Source organism: Hyaena hyaena, unplaced genomic scaffold, assembly GCF_003009895.1.
Source record: "Hyaena hyaena isolate Hyena2069 unplaced genomic scaffold, ASM300989v1 scaffold_576, whole genome shotgun sequence".
Lineage (NCBI taxonomy): Eukaryota > Metazoa > Chordata > Mammalia > Carnivora > Hyaenidae > Hyaena > Hyaena hyaena.
In genome coordinates this window covers 1119899-1146766 of record NW_024081208.1, presented here as the reverse complement: position 1 = coordinate 1146766, position 26868 = coordinate 1119899, and the positions used below count along the sequence as shown (strand labels likewise).

The window sequence follows — 26868 nt, the reverse complement described above, 5'->3', positions numbered from 1 at the left end:
CATGCCATTAATGGAGAAACAAATGAACATGCCATTAATTCCAGGGCAGTGACATCATCATAATATACTATGGAAGGTATTACTTATTTCTAGTCGACTAGCTACCTCTTAATGAAAACTAATCACTAAGATAATTAGTTTTAGTATAGAACATGACTATCTTTCCAAGTCATTAATTTTTTCTAAGCCTTTTTAATCGCTTTATAATATTCCATATAAGACTATAAGACTATATTATTTTGATGACTGAATTTTATAGGATATATAAGGATATTCATTTCAATGTCTAATTCTGTAATAAATACCTCTTGTTAAAAATAGATATTAGTTTTAAGAAATATTGTCCAACAAAGACATTGAAACAGGATAACAAAATTTATTACAACTCATATGCTACATTAAAAAATGCCAAGTTAATGTGTTTAGGGGATTAAGTGATTCATCTTTACCATCCACTGGATTTGACTTTGGGGGCAGATTCCCGCAAAATAACAAAGAGGGCTTCCAAGGGCTGAAGGTTACACAGGGCTGCAAAAGAAAATAGATACATTTAGAATGAATGAGAAGTGTAACAACAGAGCAGTCTCCTCATTCCAAAGGGGATTCTCAGTATTCTTTCACATTTCATATTGAGTAGACACTAAAGAATAAATAGATACAGAAGAGTGTAGTCAGAGGAAAAGCTCATTTTAATGCAAACAGTCCATTATATAAGATCCTCAAGCATCACCATCGCCAGGTGTGGCAAATTAATAATAAACTACACTGGATACAAATTTCAAAATGTGTGATGTATGAGTTCTATCTAGAATCATAAACCCAAAATGAAGACAAATACTCTTCTGTATTTTGTGTTATAGGTATCTATAGTTATAAAATTGAAATAGGTAATGTAATTATAGGCCCAAAAAGTCAGCCAAACTAGTAGCTAAGCACAATAATATATAAAAAAATGATTAGTAGTCTAAAAAGATGAGAATAATCTGTTTTGCAAGCTGACAGTCCTAGGAAAAGAGGTAGATATAGTGTAACAAACTGTTAGAAACACACCCTCTAGAGTAAGATCACCTGGGTTCAAATCCTAGTTCTGCCTTTGTGACCTCAGGCAAATTACTTATCCTGTCTGTGCCAAGAATCCCTTCAAAGAAATTCCCATGAGCATTAACTTACACATAAAAGTGTCTGGCACAGAGTAAGCACTTAATAAATATTGGTAATATAATAAAGATTTTAACTATCTGATATTTCAGGTCTATGCTAAATTACAGGATTTTCATTCTCTTTTTGAAAACACACATCTATACAAAGAAAAGCCTATTCCAATATGTGCTATATTGGAAAATATCCCCATAAGAGAGCCAAAATGTAAATTTATTTTTTCTTAATAAATATTTTTTAAAAGTTTTAAATGTTTTATTTATTTCGGAGAGAGAGAGAGACAGCGTGAGCAGAGGAGGGTCAGAGACAGTGGGAGATACAGAATCTGAAACAGCCTCCAGCCTCTGAGCTAGCTATCAGCACAGAGCCCGACGCGGGGCTGAAACCCATGAACCGTGAGATCATGACCTGAGCTGAAGTCGGACGCTTAACCAACTGAGCCACCCAGGCATCCCTTAATAAATATTTTTTATTTTATCAAGCTTTTTAACTCAAATATAATTAACTTACAGTGTTACACTAGTTTCAGGTACATAATTTAATGACTTACAGTTTTATACATTACTCAGTGCTCATCATTATAGGTATACTCTTTAATCCCCATCAACTATTTCACCAATCCTCCTACCCACCTCCCCTCTGGTAACCACCAATCTGTTTCTTGGTTTCTCTCTCTCTCTTTCTCTCTTTTATTTCTTCTGCTCATTTGTTTTGTTTCTTAAATTCCACATAAGTGAAATCTTATGGCATTTGTCTTTCTCTGATGGACTTATTTCACTTAGCATTAATACTCTCTACCTCCATCCATGTTGTTGTAAATGGCAAGATTTCATTCTTTTTTGGCTGAGTAATATTACCTGTAGATAGATTAGATAGATAGATAGATAGATAGATAGATAGATAGATAGATTGTATATGCCACATCTTAATATGTGCCACATCTTTTTTATCCACTCATGTATGATGGATACTTCCATAATTTGGCTATTGTAATAACGCTGCAATTAACATTGGAGTGCATATGCCCTCTCAAATTAGTGTTTTTGTATTTTGGGGGTAAATGGCCAGTAGTGTGATTACTGGATCATAGGGTAGTTCTATTTTTAAATTTCTGTGGAAATTCCATACTCTTTTCCACAGTGACTGCACAGTTTGCATTCCATCAACAGTGCAAGAGGATTCCTTTTTCTCCACACCCTCACCAACAAATTTCATCTAATACTACAAGTGTGTCATTCACGTGAGGACAGTTGGATATCAGTGACTCACTAGAGTCATCCTTTCTCTCCCAAAACACATCTCCAGAAAAACTGCAATGCCAAACTGGTCTCTTATAATAGTAGGAAAAAATCCCCAGGGTGCTTTCATTAGAGTGATATAAAAGCACTTGTTCAAAGGTAAAGCTTTTGTTTCAGTTACATAGGTATAGGTTAATAGAGGTACAGTTTTATAATTGAGGGCAGAATTATCCCCAAGCTCAAAAGATAAGACTCACATTTGGTTCTCTTAATTCCCTTACTCTATCCATTCAGTCACCAGATTCTGTCCTTTAAACATATTTTATGTGAGTTTGTACAATATTAAGAAGTTGTCATTTATTAACATTTGAGCAACATTTAGTCAACCAGCAACATCCCCAGGGGTCAAGAGTTAGAGCATAGACTAAGGAAGTTGTCATTAAGGGATATGAGAAGTCCACAAAGGAATGGAGCACATGGTGGATACAAGAGCTATGTCAAACGGTGGAGGCTTCTTATGTAGTCTAATTTTAGGAATGCCAGTAAATGCTCTCTTTACTGCACATGTAACATGCCTAAATATTTTACCGTTAGAGGCTCATTACTTTGAAATAGCAAGCCTTCTTTAAAAATACATTTCATAGAGGGTATAATAATAAGTGAACTCAGACAGAGAAAGACAAACACCATATGATTACACTCATATGTAGAATTTAAGAAACCAAAAGGAAGGAAGGGAGGAAGGAAGGAAGGAAGGAGAGAGAAAGAAAGAAAGAAAGAAAGAAAGAAAGAAAGAAAGAAAGAAAGAAAGAAAGAAAGAACCCAAGCACTTAAGAAGGTCCTGGTGTGCAATGGTACAGATCTTCCCTCCTCTGACAACCTTTACAGCACCCTTTCAATGAGAAGTTATTCTCCTCCTGCCTTTTGTTTTTTACTTCCCTGGCAGAGACTCACCAAAGAAAGAAAGAAAGAAATTTTGTTACCTGGACCTCAGAGTCATTTATCATATAATTGTAACTTTGGAGGGCCACCCCATCTGAGATGGTGATTATCAAAACCTGGAGGATTTCTACAGTTAAATTAATGACAATCATTTCTATCCAAAGTTAATAGTCTAGGCAATATGGAAGGCTAGTGAAAGACCAATGTTTTAGCAGTGTGGCTATTTCAAGTTGCTCATGGCCAAAGTTGCAGCCTTCCAATTACTTATTTAGGAATGTTGGCCCTATTTTTTCTCATTGTAAATTAAAATCTCCTGGTCCTCATACATCTTTTGTAAGAAGTTTGCCATTTGTGTATTCTGTGCAGTCCTTCTGTGAGTTCGTTCATTACCCGTTTTTTTCTTTCATGATTTAATATTTTGAATGAAAATTGAAACAGAATAAAGGGGAGCTACAAAGTAAAAATCTTCAAAATGTAGAAAGATAGTTTTTTTTTTTTTTGAAAATACATGGTAAGGAACACTCCAAAACAAGATAAAACATATACTATTTGATGTGGTCATATATATCCTAAAAAATATATATCAATACTCATAGGAAATACCATGTTGTTGAGAGAAGAGGAAGAAAGAGGAAGAAGAAGAAGAAAGAAGAAGAAGAAGAAGAAGAAGAAGAAGAAGAAGAAGAAGAAGAAGAAGAAGAAGAAGAAGAAAAAGCAGCAGCAGCAATAGGAGGAGGAGGGGGAAGAGGGAGAATAAGAAGGGGAAGAAGGAGAGGAAGAGGAGGAGGAGGAAAAAGAGGTGGAAGAAGAAGTAGAGGAGATGGTGCTGCTGCTGCTCAATCTACTATAATCTAAGCTTGTTTCACAAGGACAAATAATCAAGAAGTGATGAGGAATAATATGCATCTTCCCAGTGTCATTTCAATTATACATATGTGGCATACATAATTTTTCCATCACTAATTTTTTATTCATTTAAAATAGATACTTTGCTGTTTGGGTGGGCATGAAAAGAGGGACAGCAGCAACCTGATCTCCACATTTGTCCTAGATTTAAACCAAACCCCTACTGTGATATTCTAAGGGACACCAGGATTTCTTAACAATCATGTTATCACTATTTCTATCCCTTGAGATTGCTCCCATTGGACTTGAAACACAGTATTATGATACTGCAAACTTATAAAGCTTGTTGGGTAGACATTGTGCAGACAGAGGATACAGGAACATGGGAACCTATAGGATCTCCTTAGAAAGGGGTAAGCAAAGAAATTCCACCCCCATCCACCCTCCCCTCAAAAAAAAAAAAAAAAAACACTCCCAGTATCTCTCACTTCTCATCCAATGATACCAGGAATGTGTCCATCATATATATCTTTAGATTTAAGTATTGAGGACAGTTGGTATGCCCTACTTATAAGGGTCATACATTAGATGGTTATGAATCATTTGTATCCAAGGTCACATTTCATTTTCACTTTCCTACCAGAAAGCAGTGCCCTGAGAGAACAGGATCCTAACAGATCATTTAAATGATGGACATGAGGGGGAAACAAGAGAAAACTGTCTTCTGAGCAATCAACTAAGGGTACTGGAGTGGCTAAAAGGAGCAAGGAAGGCAACAAAAGTGAACTGGACTGACTGCAGGGGGAAAAAAAAAACACTCATTTCCCAGGGTTGAGGACTGGTTCATTTCAGTGAAACACTGGAAGATTATCTTCACTGTCAAAATCTGCAGCAGTAGCAGTGTGGGACTATACATGTTCTGGAACCTAAATACTTCACCAATTACTATGTACTGAAATGTCTTTAGATTCTCATTAGTCAGGACTAAGTTGATGCTAAATTGAAACAACACTCTATAAGCCTAAAATAAAATATCATAAAAGAAAAACTCAAACTCTTTGTAGAAATATCTGGCTATTCTGACTAGAACATTTGATAATCACTGAAAACTCCAGCATTTAAGGTTTAGCAATAGTGTGTCACCTGTGTGACCAGGACAAGCTGACTGGCACAAGTAGCAGATTTGTTTAGCATGCTTCCCTAGCTTTTAACAAACATTTTTACTCACGGGGAGCCCCTTCAGCCATTTCAATAGCAGTGATTCCCACGGACCACACATCACTCTGCAGAAGAAAAAATGACACCAAAAGTCACTTAAAATGGAAAATATATAGTATTTAGAATCTCAACACAATCTTTGGTTGGGGGAGTGTCAATGCCAGAGCCATTTTATGGATTTTCTACAATGAACCTTCATTATAGAATGGTGTTGTAGGAGGACGTTATCTCAGCTTGTGATTTGCAAGTACTGCACCACACAACAGAACAATATGGGACAGGGTTCAGTGTAAGGAAAATTCATCTTGAATGTATTGCTATTGTTGCCTTAATTGAAATAGCAAAAGGAGCTTGCTGTGAAGAAATTCTATCACATAGACCTATTAACTGTGCCATCTTAGATAAATGATTTAATTCTCTGTACCTCAGTCTCACCCTTTATGAAACAGTGATAATAATGACATCCACCTCATAACACTGGTATGAGTATTAAATTAGATAATATATAAAAAGCATTTTCATCAGTTACTTAAATATGATAAATTGAGAATATAATTATTGTTTTCCTAGGAAATAATATTTTAAGAGGCTCAAGGAAATTCTCCTCATGATTAACTGTACTTTGTTTTTTAGAATGTGAAAAGAAATGGCACAGAGCTGGAGGTACACTGTCTGGCTGGATAACTTCTAAACAAGTTAATTGAATTCTGATAATCTCAGCTCATAGATTTCTTAGCTTCAAAGGATTGTTGTGATGGTGTAAGTTGAAGCTTTCTTTCAATTACATAGGGCTAAAATGGAAAATAAATAATATAAGTGAAAGTCCTTGGAAGGTTGCAAAAATTGTACAGGTATAAACCATCATTTTTTTTGCAAGCCACTTAAAAGAACATTATGCTTCCATAGTCTCCATAGCCTGTAGTAGCACTAGACAAAGAACTCTTAACAGATCTGCTTGCATATCAAGCAGAGGGCATTTAAGGGAAACGGAAAAGAGATGAGATTTGAATTAATCAACCTTCAAGTATTGAGTCCTAGATTCCACACAACGAAACCACAATGAATTGTTTGGATGACTTATGATGTGAAGAGTGAGTGTGGTTTTTCCAGTCTATAGCAAATGAGGAGTTTTCTTTCCATGTCAGCTTTTTGAAATGTGTACATAGATGTATATTGTCCAAATTGCAGTTTCAGTGGAAATTTTAATAAATAGCATGAATCGTTACTTAATTTGTCTATTCCACTGATATTCAGTGGTTTGGAGGTGAACCATGACAAGGATTTTCTCCATTACCCCGAGTAATCAAATTATTATTATTTTTTCTTTTTGGAGCTAAGTTACTGTGGGGATTAATAATTGGCTTTACATTCATTCATTTTTAGGTTTAGAAAGATCTCTGCCCCTGGAAGTTAAATTTCCATATAAAGCCACATAATATAATATTTTTTCCCAAGAAGTTGCAGGCAACATGAACCAGACATTCTTCCTCAAATGTAAATAATTCCCAGGGGTCTACTTTGTCTACCTTCTTGGAAAATATTACGTTTCTGCATATAATCAAACCACATATAAGAATAGCAGCTAGTCTTTCTTATTAGAGTTTAATGTGAAAGAAGGAGTTGCCTGCTTTTTATTGTTTAATTTTATCATTTACAAATAAATATTGGTCAAAATCCTTTCCAATCTTTGATTCCCACTATGTGAATCTTCACACTTACTCTGTAATCATAGGAGCGTCTCGGGTCCTCATCACAGTCAATTACCTCAGGGGCCATCCAGTATGGTGTCCCAATGAAACTATTTCTCCTTCCATTAGTTCTGCTCACCTGGGCACTCACTCCAAAATCCACTGCAAAATTCAGCATATGTCAAAATAATTAATCAGTAACAAAAAGTTCAATAAGTTATTGCTTTAACTTGGAAAGCCAATACAAAATCCACAATGGATAACAGATTCTTTCCAGCCCAGAAAACTTTACCATGAAGTCTACTCCAGGAATACTGAGAAATAGGCTTTTGCTGCTATTTATATTGGAAAGAGACTGAGAAGTGCTATTATAAATCTACAGTAGGTTTGGCTGAAAGTTTACCATGAATATTAAAAACAAAGTTCCGCCAGTATACCCTAAACTTCTGAAGTGATAACATATGTAGTGTTTGGACCTGCCACCAAGCTGGAGGAAGACCAGAACTATAAGCGACATACAAGAAATCTAAAACCTATTAGTAGTTTATTATGAAGTCTTGCTCATGACATTAGAAAGTCCTATTACACCAATAAAGAAAAATAAGTTTTCTTCTAGAATTTAGTTTAAGTTCTTCTACAGATCTTCTGAATCAGATGCAAATATTTACTGTGGTATCTATATATTAGGTTAGACTGTAAATTTCAGTCTTCTATTCATCTGTGGGATACATTATATGAAAATATTTAGTATGGTATCCTCAGTAACAGACAGAAAAAAAGGCTAAAGTAGTCTAGGGTTATTTAGTCCAGAAAAAGTAAGATGAAAAATGAAAGTAGATTTTCAGGGATGAAAAATGAAGTAGATTTTCTAATTTAGAGTGGTTTCCAGTAATCTAGAGGATGAAGAGCAACATTGTCTGAATAGTAATTTGAAGAATTTAGGAGAAGAAATGAAAAATTAAAAAGTTAGGAGCTTAAAGAAAAGGAAGGATTGAACAAGAATAAAAAATGCCTATAATATGTGCAAATCATCATTGGTTGTTGAATAATCTCATTATATACATTTTTGGGGGGGAGAAGAGGGTTAACTCAGAGCTCAACAATCTCACTATCCCTGAGGTCCAACTTTAAGGGCCAAGAGATAACTATGAAGGCCATGAGCTAATATATAACATTCAGGGAAGAAAACGAAAAGAGAAAAGATTAGAAGAAAGAGTGATGGATCAAAGAAAAGAAAAAAAGAAAAGCTTGAAATTAAGGCAAAATTAGAGATGAGACCTCAACAGCGGCATAATTTAACTTTTTCTTTAATGACCTAGGAACCAGAATGTAAGGATTACGGATCAATTACAATCATAATATGGTCATTTTCCAGTCTTGTTCCTGTCACTCCCTTTTGATAGCCTTGGGTTTGCCTCCCGCAACCTTTTCCTTATAATATGTTGCTTAAAAATATCCTGGAATCTGAGAAATGCAAAACCAAATGTATAACCATTATACGTAAAATAAACCTGATTAAATTCTTATCCATGCTAAAAGATCTCTCCCACATAGTAAAGTACATGAGCTTTAGTGCATGGACTTTGTGACAGTTTTTTCAGTGGCATTTCATTTACTTAACAATTTCTCTTCTGTGTTGTAAATGGTAGAACTGACAGAAACCTGACCCAAATATATGGTAGTGCTGCCACATGTGAAATAGTATGCAGGTAGCCTTATGACAGAGTATCTATCGTGAACATTTGAATATGAGATCCAAATTCCCCCTATGTATTGACACAGTATCTTAAAATTGTACTTCTAGCTTATTAGCTTTTAAACACAAGACATAACACATTTTCTTGAAATTACATTTTTTCTTATTTCAGGAACAATTATTACCTCAAGCTTCTGTAAATATTCAATGAAAACATTCTCAATGAACAAAATCGCTGCTGTGGTTGTATTTGTTTATAAGGAAAAGGGGAAATATCTTAAGGTCAACCTAGAGTTATGGTAGGCAAGAATTGATATTATTTTAAAATAATACAGGATCTAATACCAGTGATTTATATTCTATATCAATTGATTATATTCTATATCAATGAGATATATATACCAGTGTATAGTACTAACATTAGTCATATGGTATTATTTAAAAACCAACCAACAATATTTATTTTAATTTTATTTTAAATATTAAAGGTTGCAATAAATTGTTCCCTTTGTGCCTGTGAGACAATATGTGTAGTTATTTTAAAATAAATTATGCCTTTTTAATTCCTGGAATAGAAAGTCAGGGACTTTCTGATCTTTTGATTTCGAATTCTGAACTTGATTTTGATATTATGGGAGAAAAGGATATCAGTTCTTTAAATATTTCAGGAGAAATTCCAAAGAAGCAATTTGTGCTTAAGAAATTTAAAAATTATTTGATATTCTTTGGAAAATATGGCTTTATGATGTGGAAGAATTGTCTTTTTGTTTCCTTGTCCATGGCACAGAAACTTGCACATAATAAATACTCAATTCAATTGTTGAAAGAAATATAATATCTATACTTAGTAGAGAGTAAAACAATGACCAAAATGTAAGTCTTCAATTATAATTTAAGAGTTGTTTTTAACTACATGATTTCAGAGAAGCAGTAAATGGTGCATTTTTCTCCTGCTCCACCTTCTTCACCAAACAAATTTTCAAATTTTCACTGGTTTTGCAAGCAAGGAAGACACACCCTAAATAAGTAGCAGATATTATTAATGAAATGATAAAGAACATATTTATCTTAAAGGATTATTCTTCATTAAAATATTTTGGGCATCACATAAAGTACTGTAAGAACAAACTTACCAAGTTTTACTTCAGCGTTATGAGTCAGTAACACATTCTGACCTTTGATGTCCCGGTGAATTACACGGTGTGCATGAAGATGAGCTAAGCCCTGCACATAGATAAATATATATTCACTTAAAAAGCTTCATCAGTATATATATTTTCACACAGAAAAAAATTTGAGTGTGGTAGATCAAGAAGATTGTTCTCATCCAATTTGGTATTCAAATAAAGAAGTTTTAAAAGTAGGGCATTATTCAAATAGGATATCTGTCTGCAAAATGGTTATGGATGGTTTGGGGCCATTCAGTAATGGCCCCAAACCATTACTTTTGTCCCACTTTTATCTTAATCTCTAACCATAGTGATGCTTTTCTTTTAAGAACTCTAAAAATCTGAATGGTGTAATAAATATTCCAAGTGGTTATCTCCATGATCGAATGAACATAATAGTCTAACTCTGACAGAGCCATTAAAGGCCATGGTTTGGAAGGGCCTGGCTACCCATATTGCAATCTATCTAAAGTTAAGGACATGGACATCACCTGAATATCTGCTTTCTCTAAAGCCTTTTGGTCCTTTTTTGGTATCCTGATCCAGAGGTTATATTTAGGATTCTTAAACCAACATTTATGAGCCTGTATAAAGTACATTGCATATATTACTCCCAGGTATTTTCAAGGGAGCGGAGAATGACTATATGAAGACTCACCTGAAGGATTTCTCGGCAGATATAAGCAATCCAATCTTCTTTCAAACTCTGATTTCTGGTCATTCTTACTACATCAGTGACTGAGCCTGCTGCACATAATTCCATCACCATCTGCAGGGAAGCCAGCAAAGTGTCAAGAATTAGAACGTAATTCTCTGAAAATATCTGGAGAGTTTTGGTCCATATGGCTTGTATTTATATGTACTGTTTAGAGATTAAGACACTGCAAAGACTGCCTCAATTGTCTGGTAGAAGTCTCTAAAGGCTAGTGGAATTAAAAAGAGTTTAAACCTATCCAAAGATCAGTGGAGGGAGGGAAGGCAGGTACCACACCATGGGTATTTAACCAGTAGGTGGAATTTGAGCTAAGCCTTGAAGGATTTAGTTTGGATATAATGAGAAGGAAGAACATTCAGTTTATTGAAAACAGAATGATTATATGCCATTAGAAAGAAGCTTGTGCAGGAGACAGACCTGAATGATGACTGGAGTGCAACAGAAAAGGGCACTGAGGGAACAATTCGATTGCAAGTGAAGAAACAGGATAGAATGATCTCAAAAGAATTCACACTTTAACATTAAGACTAAATTTGTTTTTTTATTGTTATTTTGTTTTTATTTTAAATTCTAAATTATTTTTCCCTGAGATACCGGCAAAATACAATTTCAAGAGGTAAATCCTCAATTGCATTCCTATAGGACACTTTTTCCCCAAATGATTTCATTGCTGAGGAAACTCTATCTTAAGGCTATTATCACTGACACCATCTCATTCAGATATTACGTTATTAATGAAAATTTCTCAGAAAATTTATCTTTTGGCCATCAATGAATCAGGTGATAAACTTGTAAATTTCCTTTCCTATTTTAGCTGGATAGAGGACTGGCCAATGTAAAAGAGAATATATCTATTATAATCAACCCATCACATTTTTCTATCTTTTTTTTAAATTATTCTTTAAAATTTACATCTAAGTTAGTTGGCATATAGTGCAACAATGATTTCAGGAATAGATTCCTTAATGCCCTTTACCCATTTAGCCCATCACCCCTCCCACAACCCCTCCAGTAACGCTGTGTTTGTTCTCCATATATAAGAGTCTCTTGGGGCGCCTGGGTGGCTCAGTCGGTTAAGCGTCTGACTTTGGCTCAGGTCATGATCTCGCGGTTCATGGGTTCAAGCTCCGCATCAGGTTCTGTGCTGGCAGCTCAGAGCCTGGAGCCTGTTTCAGACTCTGTGTCTCCCTTTCTCTCTGCCCCTCCCCCGCTCATGTTCTGTCTCTGTCTCAAAAATAAACTATATATATATATAAAATAAACTATATATAAAATATATATTATTATATAATAATAAATAAACTATATATATATATATTTTAAAAGAGTCTCTTATGTTTTGTTCCCTTCCCTGTTTTTCTATTATTTTGCTTCCCTTCTGGTATGTTTATCTGTTTTTTGTCTTAAAGTCCTCATATGAGTGAAGTCATATGATATTTGTCTTTCTCTGACTAATTTCACTTAGCATTATACTCTCTAGTTCCATCCACGTAGTTTCAAATGGCAAGATTTCATTCTTTTTGATTGCTGAGTAATACTCCATTGTGTGTGTGTGTGTATATATATATATATATAGATACCACATCTTCTCTATCCATTCATCCATTGATGGAAGTTTGGTCTCTTTCCATACTTTGGTCATTTCCATATTGTTGATAGTGCTGCTATAAACATTGGGGTGCATGTGCCCCTTCGAAACAACATACCTATATCATACCTAGTAGTTCAATTGCTGGGTGATAGGGAAGGTCTATTTTTAATTTTTTGAGGAGCCTCCGTACTGTTTTTCAGAGTGGCTGCACCAGTTTGCATTCCCATCAGCAATGGGAATTGCTGCATCCTCTTTTCTTTCTCTGCATCCTCGCCAACATCTGTTGTTGCCTGAGTTGTTAATGTTAGCCATTCTGATAGGTGTGAGTTGGTATGTCATTGTAGTTTTTAATTTGTATTTCTCTGATGATGAGTGATGTTGAGCATTTTTTCATGTGTTGGTTGACCATCTGGATGTCTTCCTTGGAGAAGTGTCTATTCATGTCTTTTGCCCATTTCTTCACTGGATTATTTGTTTTTTGGGTGTTAAGTTTGGTAAATTCTTCATGGATTTTTGATACCAACCTTTTATCTGATATGTCATTTGTAAATAACTTCTCCCATTCCATCAGTTGCCTTTTAGTTTTTGCTGATTGTTTCCTTCACTGTGCAGAAGGTTTTTATTTTGATGAGGTCCCAATACATGTTGAGTAAGAAGTTGTTGCAGCCAAGGTCAAAGAGGCTTATGCCTGTTTTCTCCTCAAGGATTTTGATGACAGACATTTAGATCAATGGAACAGAATAGAGAATCCAGAAATGGACCAACAAATGTATGGCCAACTAATTTTTGACAAAGCAGGAAAGAATATCCAATGGAATAAAGACAGTCTCTTCCACAAGTGATGCTGGGAAAACTGGACAGCGAAACGCAGAAAAAATGTATCTGGACCACTTTCTTACACCATACACAACAATAAACTCAAAATGGATGAAAGACCTAAATGTGAGACAGAAAGCCAGCAAACTTTCCTTCAGCACAGGTTTCTGTATTAGTGCCTGTGTCAAAACTGCTTTATAAATACAACAAAACATGTAATTTTTTAAATTGTAGGCAAGATAATTATTTCTGTAGATGAAGGAAACCTAAAGGATATGCCTCAAATCATGAATATTTAAAGGTCTACCTCATTTACTTTTGTAATGCTAACATTTTCTTTTCAGTAAATCATTCCTTTAATTTATACTTGTTCACAAATGATATTATTGCATGTTTTTCACCTAAGTACACTCTCACGAAAAAGGAGAAGAAATTGCCTAACAAAACCAATTATACACAGAAACCACAAGAATTTAATTTTCATGCTAACTATATTAACTGGTCACAACATGTACAACTGTGGAAATAGAAGCAAAGGAGCTCAGTTTGAACCATGAGAAACCTAAATTAAAGCCATTCACTCAGATGCACCCTGAAAAATCTTGCTAATGTTACTTAAGTCAAAAGAGCTCTACTCTTAAAGGAATGTAAAGACGTTCTCAATTATTTCCCCAGCTTTGTAAGCATGATGCCTGGCACATACACTTTATAAATGGTAATTAATTAGTCATTTACTTACTTCCTATTTGTTTTGATTTATATGGGCAAGAAAGTGTAAATGGTTCCATGAAAACTCTTACCTCCACAAATAATTTATTCAAACGTCAGATTTCAGTTCAAAGAAAAGTTTATTAAAGAAAAGTTTCTCATTCACTACTTAATTTAGATTCCTTTGTTATTTGCCCACATAGAATCATGTTATTTCCCTTCTGACAAATTATATATTCATTTGTGTGATTATTTGACTGATACTGGTCATTGCAAATGGACTGTAATTTCCAGTGGGTCAGGGACATGTCTGTTCAGCTTACCATGTAACCTCTAGCAGAAGGCCTGGCAAATAGATGGTTTTGAATGAATATGTTGAATAATTGAATGAACTGAGTACTGATAAATATATCTAATAAGGAGACTGCCATACAGTCAAGAGGGAAAAAACTTGTAAGTAAAAGTATATTAAAAGACACATGTTGTATGCCAAAAATATACAAGTAGTCATTAAAGGTGTACAGGAATATTTAATGCAATGTCAACTGGAGTTGTCAGACAGTAGATTTCTTTAACTGGACAATTGGAAGAAAATGGGGTTAAAGTGAAGGAGTCTAATTTGGTGGTTTTGAAAGTGTGGTACCCAGATAAGTAGCATCAATATCATCATCTGTTATTAAAAAGTGCAAATTCATGGGCCCATGCCCCACACCAATGGAATCAGTAACTCTATGGGTAGAGCTCAGCAATCCGTGTTTTCTCCGGCTTTGCAGGAGATTCTGATGCACACTAAAGTTTGAGGACCACTATTTCAATTCAGTTCCTTGTTGAAAATCTTTCTATAATGTCCACTGTCTTGTTTCCTAAAGCCCATTATTTAAAGTGTAACAATCTTTCCTTGACAACTGAAGGTTCTTAAAATTTTTAATCATTATTTTGAAAAAAAAAATACTATTCTTGACTTGAACTGGAAATGGAAATGTAGCAAGCAAGTGGACACTGACCCCACTTCTTTTCTAAGTAATCCTTTTGAAATAAACATATCTCTGACCAAAGCTCATATTCTTGTTGTTTGACTATTTCTGCCATAGCGGAAGGCAGCAACAATTCTGGTAACTGTAGCATACGTTTTAGTTACCTTCTACAATTCATATCTCATTGATCTGTAACTTGTGACAGTAAAGGTATAAATAGACTAAGAAAATGATAAGTCAACTAACAAGTTAGAAAAGAACTTCTGGGAGTTATATTTAAACATAAGTGCATATACTTAGAAAAAACTTAAATGCAGCCATATGATCATGCCCAATGCTAAGTAGGATTGATACTTATCCGGTCATTATTTGCAAGTCCTTCAGGTAGTCTCCTTAGCCATACCTCTAATTTACCAGCAAATATACAGAAAAAGTTAAAAGCAGCAAAATAATATTTGAAAAGAAACATGTTAGATATTCCCAGTGTTCATTTGAGACCTCCTCTATTTTACCCTGAAGTCCCTTGTCAGGAACTTATGTTGTTTTTCCATATTTTGTCACTCCCATCTCCAGGAATCAGAACACATTTTGTCATACGATTTTGAGCAGTGGAGTGTTTAAGTATTCCTGTAGATGCACAAAAGTTCATCTAAGCTTGTGAAAATGTATTTCCTCAAGTGAGATTTAGTCTTAGGAAATAAGATCAAGGTAATTAAATATATACCCAAAGTTGGTGCCTGTGACCAGGAGGGCTCATCTTGAAAAAAGCACCATAGAAGGACACGATGTTTTTGTGGAAAGAGTACTTCTTCAAAAGGTTGAGTTCAGTCCTGAGATCCTCTTCCTCATCCTGCAGAATAAGAATAGACAATAGACAATAAAGCTCCTAAGCTATGACAGCTAGTGACTATGGGATCGTAAACTATAGTAGAACAAAGGAAGTTCTATGGCCATCCACTATACTCCAGAGCAATTTATAATATAATCTCAACTAGAATTACCAGAGAATAGAGATCTCTGGTTAACTGGGAATTTGGGTGAAAACAAAGCTTAATGGAAGATCTTTTAATTTAGTGGTTCTCAAAGTGTGATCCCTATACCAGTAGCAATGGCCATTGCATAAAATTTTCACTGAATAGAATCACTACATTTTGTTTATTTTACAACTGTTTTATTGAGATATAATTTACATGCCAAACAACTTGCCCATTTAAAGTGAAAATTCAATGGTGTTTAGTATATTAACAGAATTGTGCAACCATTACCACAATCCATTTTAAAACATTTTTTATCACCCCTAAAGGAAACCTTATACTCTTTAGTTATCACACACAAATTCTCTTACAAACACATCCCAACTTTAATGAACCACTAACATATTTTCTATTTCTATAGATGTATCTATCCTTGACATATTATATAAATGAAAATCATTTCATATGTGGACTTTGGTGATTAAATTTTTTTCCAAGTTAACATCCATATTGCAAAATATATCATTATTTTATTCATTTTCATTAACCATTTATTAACTGATAGACATTTGGGTTATTTCTACCTTTTGGCCACTATGAATAATGCTGCTGTGAGCATTCATATCTAGTTTTTGTGTGAATATATATATATATATATATTATTTATTTATTTTTGGTATATACAAAGGAGTGAAATTATTAGGTCAAATGGTAACTCTGTATTTAACATTTTGATAAAATGTCAAATCATTTTCCATAGTGCTTCACCTATTTACACTCCCAACAGCAATGATGATTCCAATTTCTCCATACCCGCATCAACACTTATAATTTTCTGTTTTATTATTATAACCATCCTAGTGGGTGTCAAGTGGTATCTCATTGTGGTTTTGACTTGCAATTCTCTGATGATTGATCATATTAATGATCTGCTCATGTGCTCATTGGCCACTTGTATATGATCTTCAGAGGAATGTCTAGTTGAAAATCTTTGCTCCTGTTTTCTAATTATGTTATTTGTCTTTTCATTATTGAATTGTAAGGTTTATTTATATATCCTAGACCCAAGTACTTTATAAGGTATGTGATTTACAAACATTTTCTCCCATTCTGTGGGTTGCCTTTTCAGCATCTTAATAGTGTTCTTTGAGAAATAAAAATTTTAATTTTAATAAAGTCTGATTTATTGATTTCTTATTTTATGGTTTATACTTTTGATGTCATATCTAAGAATCCATTGCTAAATCCAAGGTCATGAAGATTTATCCCAATGTTTTCTTATAATAAGCATTTTATAGTTTTAGTTCTCACATTTAGGTCTTTGATCATTTTGAGTTAATTCTCAAAAATTTTTTAATGTTTATTTTTGAAGAAGAGAGACACAACATGAGCAGGGGAGGAGCAGAGAGAGAGGGAGACACAGAATCCAAAGCAGGATCCAGGCTCTGAGCTGTCAGCACTGAGCCTGATGCAGGGCTCAAACTCACAGTCTGTGAGATCATGACCTGAGTGAAGTCAATTGCTCAACCTACTGTGCCACCCAGGTGACTCTGAGTTAATTTTCAAGTAAAGTAGTGGTCTAAGATAATTCTTTTACATATGGATATCTACTTATCTCAGCATCATTTGTTGAAAAGACTATTTTTCCACATGTATTGTCTTTGCAATCTTGTCAAAAATCAGTTGACTATAGGTATATGGAAATAGTCCTATTCCACTGATACGTATGTCTATCCTTATGCTTATAACCATACCGACTTGGTTTGTGACTTACTGTATTTTTTAAATGTTTATTTATTTTTGAGAGAGAAAGAATCGCAAGCAGGATCCACACTCTCAGCACAGAGCATGAGGTGAGGCTTGAATTCACTGTGAGATCATGACCTGAGCTGAAATCAAGAGTTGGATGTTTAAACAATTGAGCCACCCAAGTACCCCTTTGACTCACTGCATTTCAAAGGTACTGGTTTCATCTGTGCTAATCTTTTAAAAAGATATACTTAAAGTCACTTATTTTCTTAACCACAACAGTGATACATATGGATAAAATGTATTTATACATATGAAATAAAATATGTTAGTACTCCACACTCACTGAACATTCTTTCTACCAGTGGTAACAGGTGAATGTATATTCCTCCAGACATTTTTATTCCTCCAGAATATATATATCTCACTACTCTGCAACTTGCATATCTTATTCAATACCCAGAGCACATGTTTCTACATCAATAAGCCTAAATGCATTTCCTTTTTATGGATGCATAGAATTACATAGAATAAAAATGAGTCTGCCACTCAATGGACAAGTCAGGGCTAAAGGTATTGTTTTTGAGGATTATCTCTATGGTGATAACTGAAGCTGTCTTTTTGGATGGGATCACCAAGGTAGGATACATAATTTTAAGAGCTATTTCTAGTAGAAGAGAGTATGATGTCATCAGAAAAGGGCATCTACACTGGGCATAAGGACACATGAGTTTTAGAACAAATAGCTAAAAGTTGGAAATTCACTTAATCTTCCCAAGATTGAATTTATCCTCAGAAATCTCATGGAAGTTGGCAGCCATTACTTATCTCCATGGAACATTAGTGGAAGCAAATGGGATAATATATTTAAACTTTGAAGTTCTTGAAAGAGGAATGCTATAAATGCAAGGTATTATCATACAGTATCTTTGTTACTTCATCATCTCATTTGCATTATTGTTACCAGAACTGTACACCTTTCTCCACTTTTTACCCTAATCTACAACATCAGCTTTTACTTCCATCACGTTTTTAAAGTGGAGTGAAATGGGAAGCTATTCTTTCTCCCTAAGATTCAGCTATTCCCTGTATGATGACAACCAAGTAGCTTCCATAATCTATCTGTAACTATTCTTAGCCAATATAAAAATAGCTCTTTGCTTCTCAATAATTTAAAAATCATCACACTTTATATGTATACAGATGCAATGCATTGGAGACAAATATCTTAAACTATTAACTTAAAAAATGTAACTTAAATAGTTGGGAGTTTCCAGTAAGCATATTGTCGGTTTATGCATTTGGATATAATATTCCTAATTTAAAGGAACTTACATACAATGAAATATGATTCACATACATGAATGACATAACCATTGATGAATACAAGATAGTGTATAATGAAGTTGAGGGTGATATGAAATGGTTCAGGTAGTGATCTTACCCTTGAAAAATGGATTCACTACCTGGGTCCTTTTAATTCCTACTAGCTCTAAGTTTCATTTGATTGTAAATAAAAAAGCTCTCTTACTGCATCTCTAAAAGTTCCATTTATAATAACTTTTTCAAAGTACTCTTATTGTGCAAAATAAATACATGCTGTAGTATATAAATACTTTTTTTAACCAAAAAGTGTAAATGAATTTTTTAAATAATGTTTTGAGTATAGTTGGTACACAATATTGCATTAGTTTCAGGTGTATAACATAGCGAATCAATTTCTCTATATGTTATGCTATGTTCAGCACAAGTGTAGCTACCATCTGTCACCATATAACACTATTACAATGCCATTGAGTATATTCCTTAATTCTGTACTTTTTTCATCTGTATGACTGACTCATCCATAACTGGAAGTTGGTATCTCTGAGTACTCTTCATCCATTTTACCCCACTTCCTCCCCCTGGCAACCATCACTTTATTATCTGTATTTCTAAGTCTGACTCTGATTTTTATTTGTTTATTTGTTTCCTTTTTTAGATTCCACATGAGTGAAATCATATGATATTTGTCTTTCTCAGTACGGCTTATTTCATCCAGTAGAATGGCTAAAATTAAAAAGGCAAGATACAAGTGTTGTCAAGAATATGGAGAAAAAGTAACCCTCACACACTGTTGGAAGGAATTCAAGTTGGTATAGCCATGGTGGAAAAAGTATGGAGGTTCCTCAAAAAATTAAAAATCGAAAAGAAGACTTTTAAATGAAAAATACAGTTGAGCTCCTATTCTGAAATCCAGTGAAAAAGGATACCTGTGACTTCTTTGGGGCAATGAGTCAGAAAAGGCCGACTGGCATGAAAAGAAATTAAGGAATTAACCTCTATCTTTAATTCTCCCCAGAATTTCCTTCAATTACCTTGGCTTGATGACTGGGGGTAGGGAAAAATAAATATTTTAGCTGAAATTAATAGGTAGCTGAATATATCTAGTCAGTTATCATTTTCCTTCTTAGCTTGTTCTCGCAGATCTAGTAGGAAAGATGAGCAATTTTTTAAATTTTTAGCTATAGTGTAATTAGACTTTAAAAATAGTTATAAAATAAATATAAGGCAATGTACTAGGTTCTGAAATGTCCCCAAGTATTCATAATATATCTTGTAAAATGTTTGAAATCTCAGAGAAATGGCTAGCAGCTGCAGAACATTCTTTACCATTTCTCTGGGATTTTCCAGTGGATTTACCCATAAATACTCAACAATTAGAAAAATATCTAGACACCTATTTGCCTTTGGGGGAAGTAGATGAGGCCTGGTTTCTCCAAATGGAAACTCAATGACAGATTCTCTCTTTGTATTTATTGTGTCATAAAGACAGAAATGAATAAAACAATTAACTTGTAGTATGGGAATCATATAGAAGTCCAGATTCCAGTGTCATCCCAGCCTCCCAAGGAAGCTCAGTTAATAAGTTCCCTTTGAATTCCCCTAACCTATTTTTTTTTACAAAGCTAAAAGTCGATCCTTATGACTTTTATTCTTGTCATGTAGGACCCTTGAACTTTCTGCTTTCCCTCTGATGTGGCTGTCCTTTGAAATGGTAACATCTGCCATCGTATAAATAAAACCTCAGGATCTAGCAATTCCTTTTTTAATGTTTTATTTATTTCTGAGAGAGAGGGAGAGACAGAATCTGAAGCAGACTCCAGGCTCTGAGCTAGCTGTCAGCACAGAGCCCAACGCGGGGCTCGAACCCATGAACCGTGAGATCATGACCTGAGCTGAAGTCGGACGCTTAATCAACTGAGCCACCCAGGCACCCCAAGGTCTAGCAATTCTGTATGTACATGGGTATTCTCAGTTCCTAGCAAGCTACCACCATTGTGTTGAAAGGAATATGAATTCATAAAGAGTGTAATAAATAGGAATGAGATGATGGTGTAAGGGTAAGAACACAAAGAACATGTAAAAAAAAAGCAGGGACCAGACTGAGTCCTTTAACTTGTTTGGTAGTTTGATCATCAAAGAGCATTTTTTTCTTTCCGAGTTAGAAAGGTCATGTCCACAAGCAAGAATAGTAGAATGGCTGGGCTCAAGGCAGCTATACAGCTGCATTTGACCATATTTTAAACTCTGTTTATAAGTAGGCCAAATATTCTGGTACCTTTTTACTTATGAGGAATCTGAGGCCTAGAAAAGTAAGACCCATTTACCAAGTATTAGCTGTTTAGTGGTAGATTGGGATTTAGATTAATGTGTCTGGACTTCCACATTATTGCTAATTCCATAAACTCCTGACTCAAAGAGATGTGTGTGCAAGTCACAAACTTCTTATTCCAAAGGATTCAAGATGATTTAGAGATACTAACTGGCTGATCAGCTAGAAGTTATTTTCTTACTAAAATATATAATCATAGAGTTCAAAGTTCCTAACTAGAAAAACTTTTAAGAGTGAGTTTACCACATAAACGTAAACTCCCCCAAAACCAATAAACCAAGATCAGATATGTTCGGAAAGTGTTAGTGTGTTTGCCATTCTCAATTAACAGGAAGTTGAGCTTGTGAGAAACACATACGTACATTATATCCATCAGGCCAAGTAGGTAATTTAAAATTTTCACACATATCCCCGTAATATGATGTCATAGCATTTCCTGGCTCAGGGTCAGTTGATCCCAGAGTGGCCTGAATATCCTAATTTTTGTTAGAAAGAGGCAGCTCAAGTATACCACAACTTCCATTATAATTTCACCCAATTCTAGAACCAAAATATTTTTCCCTGTGAAAAGAATACCAGAGAGGGTTTGGGGAAGATGTTTAAAGGTCCTTATTAACATAACTGTGTGATGAAACCACAATTAGACAATTATATTTTTCATACCTTACACTTTGAAGCTTCTTGATCTACCAAAGTGTGTTATTAATCAGCACTAACTGTTTCATTTGGATAGGCTTTGACTCCGACTCCTGAGATACACTGTAAACAAAACAGGAGTCTGGTACTTACTAGATCAATCATGTAGCTGTTTACCAATACCTTTCTAACATAAATACAAACTTTCTCTGAATGTGATTGAGATAATGAAGTTATCTTAAATCCTGAAAGCATATTTATTAAGACACAAAAGGTTGAAAATATTTGAATACCAGGTAGCTGAGGAGGAAAGTACGAAAAATTGCTAAGAGCAGGAATTCTGTTTTTAGGCTCTCACAGAATATTTTGTAAGATCACCAGCATCTACTGTAGATGCATTTTCTTTTTTTTTAAACTTTTTAAAAATGTTTTTATTTCTGAGAGAGAGAGAGACAGCACGAGCACGGGAGGGTCAGAGAGAGAGGGAGACACAGAATCTGAAACAGGCTCCAGGCTCTGAGCTGGCTGACAGCACAGAGCCCGACGCGGGGCTCAAACCCACGAACCGTGAGATCGTGACCTGATCCAAAGTCGGACGCTTAACGGACTGAGGCACCCAGGCGCCCGGAAGATGCATTTTCTTTGATCATATTCTAGAGATAACAAATTATTAGAGTCATAGAGAGTGTTTTGTAAGGAAGTTAAAGAGCTTCAAGTAGAAAGCATTTTAACTTCTTTATGTATTCAAGTACTGTGCCAGATATCTGAAGACTTTTACCTTGGATATCCTGTGGTTTTCTGTCTGCTATTATTCTTACAATAATAATTAAAAAAAGGTAGTCTTCATTTAACTCATATACAGTAGCAATGTCTCTTAGAATCATACTAGAGGAATAGCCATTCAGTCTGGAATACCACGTAAAAGGTATAAAAAATACTTTGCCGATGCCAATTTAAAGCAAAATCTACTCTTGGTTTCATCTTCTCCTTTGTTGCTACTCAGCTAGAGGGCTCTCTGCTCTGTAGATATAATTAATCCTTCACCTACTTTCAACACTTACCTGTTCAGGGAACCATTTCTTCTAGCCCCTGATTTCTGACGATGTTAGTGTTCAAATATAATGAATGAATGTATGTGAATGTGTTAAAAGATAATAAGTTATTACTTCCAGGCAAGAATCTTTTAGTTATGGACTTCTAAAGATAATGATACAAGAGTTAGTTTAAAGGTGAAAATTAAAGGAATGACAACTTAGGAGCTAAAGGGGACTTTCAGTACTCACACTGTATCTCCATCCAACAGACTTTTGATATTTATTCACTCTCACTCGTCTTCCTATTTCAGGTAAAGGGGTCTGCAAAACCAAGACCAAATATTATTAGACCCACTGATATACTTTGAAAATGTTTTATTATTAAATTCTCTGTGTTATTTTGACATTATATGGAAGAGTAACATAGTATCATTCCTTTCTCAATTTTCACTAATAATTTTACTTTAAAAATCAGATTCTTATATATTCAGAAACTTGTCACCAAATGCATACTAATAGATTTAACCTCCATATTAATGGAAAATTATGATTTGATGTTAGTAATGTGTTATTCCTCCTTAAAAAACACAGTAATTGAAACTATCTATGGGCTGAACATGACTTTTAAATATTTTAAAAGTTAGAGTATCTAAAATGTAGATTAAATGTTGGTCAAAGGTCTCTCATGTCAAAACAAGGAAACAAGTATGTTAGAAAGTCTCACTCAAAATGTACTAGATTGATTATTTGGAAGCTATGGTTTGTAGGGCAAAATAAATCCACAAAACCTCAAAATCCCTTAAAATTCACATTGGTTTGCAACATTTGACATTTACTGGCAAAATAAAAAGAATGCAACTCTTTAAATAGTTTCAGCAATTCACTCCCTGCACAAATAGGAAAAGAACAGTTTATGGCATTGACAACAGTTCAGTGAATATGTATTGTTTTTCAAACATAACATTTGAGAATTTTTCTCTAGGGTATAGTGAAGTGAGAATTTTTTGACCTTTGCTATGTTCATGCTAATACTATCTTGAGAAAGTGAGGCACTCATGCTAAAGAAAGAAGACAGGAATCAGTGCTTAGCAAATTCTAAGACAATATGTTATGAACCATGACACAACTTTATGAATGTTAGCAGGAACAGTGCCAATTAAACTGTCTCTCTTGCTCATCTGTCAGAAAATGTCTGAAAAAGGTGCATCTCTGATAAGTTCTTTCCTTCTACCTGTCATTGAGAATCTAATGGCCTCAATTTTCAAAAGGAAAGATTGGACAGGGAAAAAGTATGATGGAACACAGAAGGATTAACACATTATTGGAGGAAATCTCCTCTTTGCTATTCATAGAAACATAATAAACTTGAAAAATACAGGAATATAGATATTTTCTTCATTCTCAAAGAATACTAAAATATGTAGACTTTTTGCTGTAAGTGAAACATCTTTATGTATAAATATAATAAATCAATAATAAAGATACTATACTATAGATATAAGTAATGTTAAGTGATACATATAATAAATCTAGATCAAAATAATTATAATTATGTATAATAATAATAAAAACAAATACAATATTTTCTGAGCTATTATCCTAAGTCCATAGTCCATTAAAGTGAATAATATATGGATAAGATATATTACCTTACGAGCATTCATCACTTTAACAGCTGTAAATGCACCAGTTTTTTCATGAAGTCCCTGAAACACAGGATAGCAATAAACATTAAATGTCATCTATATAATCAATGGATGAATGGATACAGTGTATTGATAACTGAAATAAGTCAGTCAGAGAAAGACAAATGCCATACTATTTCATTCATATGTGGAATTTAAGAAATAAATGAGCAGAGGGAAAGAGAGAGAGAGAGAAAGAGGCAAACCAAGAAACAGACTCTTAACTATAGAAAATAAACTGATGGTTATCAGAGGAGAGGTGGGTGGGAGGGTGGGTAAAACAGGTAAAGGGGATTAAGAGTACACTATCTTGATAAGCACTGAGTAATGTATAGAATCCTGGAATCACTATATTGTACACCTGAAACTAATATAACAATGTGTGTTAACTGGAATTAAAAATTTTAAATTAATTAATTAAGTTAAAACATAGCAGCCTATTATATAATATAATCTATTCCATAGAGATGAAATATCAGGTACTATATAGAGAGCATAAAACTCAAATTATGAAAATTTTAAAGAAACTCCAACCAGCTCACTTGAAAAATCAAGCAAGTTCATGGAGTAGTTTTGCTTTTTTTGTTTGTACTAAATAGTGGACATAATTGGCCATTTGAAGGTACTGCTTTCTTAGGATATGTAGTCTAGGTTTACATGGCACAAGAGCATGTATATGGAAAGTAAATTTCATATTGAAGATAGGGGAAAAGGATGGGATGCCTGGGTGGCTCAGTCAGTTAAGCGACCGACTTTGGATCAGGTCAGGATCTCACAGCTTGTGAGTTCGAGCCCCACATCAGGCTCTGTGCTGACAGCTCAGAGCCTGGAGCCTGCTTCACATTCTGTGTCTCCCTCTTTCTCTGCCTCTCCCCCACTCACACTCTGTCTCTCTCTTTCTCACGATAATAAATAAACAATTAAAAAATTTAAAAAAAGATAGGGGAAAAGGAGCTCTTAATACTCAACATTTTTTCAACTGATTACGTGGTATTATGCAGATGTATCTTTCCACTGGACCTTCTTATATAATAACCAGGTTTTTCCATAATGATCACAGGTAAGAGTGATCATAAATATTCCAATGACTGTGGTATGCCCTCAGTCTTAAGAACCAATGAGTTAATCGAGGGGGCAAGATGGTGGAGAAGTAGGGAACTCCGTACATTGCACTCGCTCTCATATCTCGCACGGAGAAGGCCTGAAGCCATAGGAACCCTTACAGAATCCAGGAGTTTGGGAGGAAATGGAGACAGTCCGCTGAGAAAACCTTCTAGCGTGAGTGCGAACTGGGGAAGATAAAATCGGTCCAGGACCAGAGACACAGAGGGACGGGGGCCATTCCTTCTGTGGGGAGTTTAGAGGGGGAAGAGAGTGGCCAAAACTGCTCAAGACACTGTCCCTGTCGCTGGGGAACAGAAAAACCTCTGCTCGGGACAGAGAGGGACCCAGTTTCTTGCTCTCCAGTTGACCCAAGGCGGGACGCACTCTTCCCAGGAGACCCCCGGGGAAATTGCTCCCTGCGTGCCAGCTTGACCTGGAGGGGAGGCGCAGTGGTGGTGCCTTTGTGCTTCTAGCTTGGCTGGATCCCTAGAGGGGAGGCGAAGGGCTTAAAACTGGGAGATTTGCCCACAAGCTCGTGTTTTGGGTGAAGAGACACAGAGGGACCCAGTTTCCTGCTCTCCAGCTGACCCTGGGCGGGACGCACTCCTCCCAGTCAACCCCCGGATGAAACTGTTCCTCGCTCGCCAACCCGACCTGGAGGAGATGGGAGCAGGGGCTTCTGGCTTCATCCCCAGGGGGAAGGCAAGAGGCTTGGGGCTGCCTGAGGGGATCGCCTGCGGAGTTTGTGTTTCCAGCAATTTCAGTGGGGCAAGCGGACTGAGATCTGGAAACGAGGCCTGGCCCGGGATATAGAACACGGCCCACCTTGGCTGTGCCCCCGGCACAGGGAGTTTACACACCCAAAAAAGTAAGTTGCAGCGCTTGGTTCAAGAAGGGACTGGAGCGCCGCCACTCTTCTCCTGACAACCGCCAAGGCAGGACTCCCGTGGGATGCATTGGATCAAACCACACCCATCCCTGCTTGAGATGTGCCCTCCTCCTTTTTATTTATTTATTTATTTATTTATTTATTTTTTAACCGGAGCTGGGGCAAGATCAATTCTGGTCACTGACTTGCTTAAACAGTCACATTTAATCCATTCTCTAGATGTAAATTCTACACATACCTACCTTTTCATCTTTTTCTCTCTGGAGTAATCAGACTATATAGTTTCTTTGGATAACACCATCGTCATTTCTTTCTCCTCTTCAACAACCATATTCCACTCTTGCTCTTTGAAAAAAACTTCTTATTCCTTCTGCCTGCTCATT

At 35.3% G+C, this 26868-nt stretch overlaps 1 protein-coding gene across 1 annotated transcript in view; it reads right to left on the bottom strand.

Annotated features, from left to right (window-relative positions):
• NRK (Nik related kinase) overlaps positions 1–26868 on the bottom strand; it is a 138228-nt gene that overhangs the window by 44809 nt on the left and 66551 nt on the right. Inside the window, exons 3-10 of the mRNA XM_039256556.1 lie at positions 24457–24513; positions 23057–23128; positions 15484–15609; positions 10614–10724; positions 9920–10010; positions 7122–7252; positions 5413–5467; positions 450–528 (exon numbers count right to left, since the gene is read on the bottom strand). Of these exons, the coding sequence (XP_039112487.1) occupies positions 450–528; positions 5413–5467; positions 7122–7252; positions 9920–10010; positions 10614–10724; positions 15484–15609; positions 23057–23128; positions 24457–24513 (722 nt within the window). The remainder of the gene's footprint in view (positions 1–449; positions 529–5412; positions 5468–7121; positions 7253–9919; positions 10011–10613; positions 10725–15483; positions 15610–23056; positions 23129–24456; positions 24514–26868) is intronic.